The sequence below is a fragment of the Octodon degus genome, unplaced genomic scaffold, assembly GCF_000260255.1.
Source record: "Octodon degus isolate 3935 unplaced genomic scaffold, OctDeg1.0 scaffold00067, whole genome shotgun sequence".
Classification (NCBI taxonomy): domain Eukaryota; kingdom Metazoa; phylum Chordata; class Mammalia; order Rodentia; family Octodontidae; genus Octodon; species Octodon degus.
The window spans coordinates 2,328,030-2,329,768 of NW_004524643.1; the positions used below are offsets into that span (position 1 = coordinate 2,328,030).

At 41.7% G+C, this 1,739-nt stretch overlaps 1 protein-coding gene across 1 annotated transcript in view; it reads left to right on the plus strand.

The window, feature by feature from the left end:
* The window catches only part of Znf143 (zinc finger protein 143), a 77,269-nt gene extending 76,080 nt beyond the window's left edge, over positions 1-1,189 (plus strand). Inside the window, exon 14 of the mRNA XM_023719324.1 lies at positions 239-1,189. Coding sequence (XP_023575092.1) covers positions 239-322 — 84 coding nt within the window. The 3' untranslated portion in view covers positions 323-1,189. The remainder of the gene's footprint in view (positions 1-238) is intronic.
* Positions 1,190-1,739: the final 550 nt, after the last annotated feature.

Below are 1,739 nucleotides of genomic sequence, written 5' to 3' on the forward strand. Positions count from 1 at the left end.
GCATGTGGTGCTGGGGGATTGAACCGCGGTCCCTGTGCTTTGCTAAGCTTGTTCTAAGTAGGTGCTTTAGACCACTGAGCCATTTCACCAGCCCGATTTTGTGTTCTTGATGATTGAGTCAGCATTAGTATTTTTTAACCACCCTATGTTAACGAGAGAGAAATTTTATTTCTAGCATCTAGCATTTCTTTGGCTTATGTTGACTGTGGCTTTCGGATTGTGTGTGTTCCTGTTTCAGCTCGGAGAACAGCCATCTCTGGAAGAAGCCATCAGGATAGCATCTAGGATCCAACAAGGAGAAACGCCAGGGCTGGACGATTAAGCCTCAGAACAGTGGAGCATTAAAGTGGAGGAACCTTTGGTCTGGCCACAGAAATCTCTGATGCCCAGGCCCAGGGAAACCAGAAGTTTTCCGTTCCTGATACACTGTACACATTTTTATGCAAGGGTGAAAAACATTTTATTCTTGACACTTTTGTGTATTTGACCCTTGGATAGATTATCAAACTGATTTATTGTGTACAAGGAAGTATGAAATTAGGGCAATACAGTAAATTTTCATGTTACCGTTTTATCAGATTGCAAACTCCTAGAGACTACTTGCAAGACCAGTGAAGTCTTTACAGATTCTTATTATGGATTTTTTAACTTACTGTGAAAGAATAAAGGCTGTATCTAAAATGTTGAAGGTTCTACATGTCAAACAATCATAATTCCAAAAGCCATCATGGACAGTAAAGGATATAAAGCCTTCAGATATTCCCCCATTGGTAGCGTCTTCAGTTTTTCTTCTACTGTGTACTTGCCCGTTTTTATTTGTATCTCATGGTTTGAAGACTGTTTATAGTTTCTTTGTTATATACCAGCTTCTTAAGCTGAAATGCTAACTCTATTAGCATTACATTGGATTATGTATAAAATTACAAAGTTTTGTTATTTAAAATTAAAATGTTAAATCCAGGGTTTTGTTAAAGATCTCACTGTTTGGTTTTTGTTGCTTTGTTACTGTTTTTTAAAAATAATGAACGATGGCAGTTTGACCACAGGTCAGTGCCCGGGAAAACAGTGCTGTAATGGGAAGTGGCTTTACTCTGAAAATTAGGTTAGTGGGGTTGGTGCAAATTTATTTATTTTTGCTTATGTACTTTTGTTTTAAAGCTTATTTACCCTAAAGTTTATTAATTTTGAATACAGCTACTTTTAAAATGTTATCTTTATATTTGTTTTATTAAATCAGCAAGGGGTGGGAGGGAACTGGGTGGGAAGGAACTGGGCAAAGTGCCTGGTGTGGGAGGACAGATCACCACCCGCGGCGCCCTGGCTGTAGGACATGCTTTGCCCTCCGCTGTTGCTTTCCAGGTGGCCCCGGCAGTCCTCCACTGAGACTTTTCACTAGGCTTTGCGTCTAGGAAAGGCTGGGCAAGGCTCAGGCTTTCTGACGCCAAGCTGTTCTTTTGCTGGCCAAGCTGTTCTTTTGCTGTTCCCCTCCCCTCACCCCCAGCCAAAAAAAAAAAAAAAATTGCAAAGGAAGCACTAGATGGGCCTGCCCATTAGCTCAGTTCTTTTTTTTTTGTTTTACGGAACCAGGGATTGAACTCAGGCCCTTGCGCTTGCCAGGGAAGCGCATATTCCACTGAGCCATCTCCCCAGCCCCCTCAGTTCTTTTAAGTACCCTGGCCCCCTCAGTTCTTTTAAGTACCCGCTTAAACAAAGCAGTGAGGCTCGGGGTGCTGTGGTTC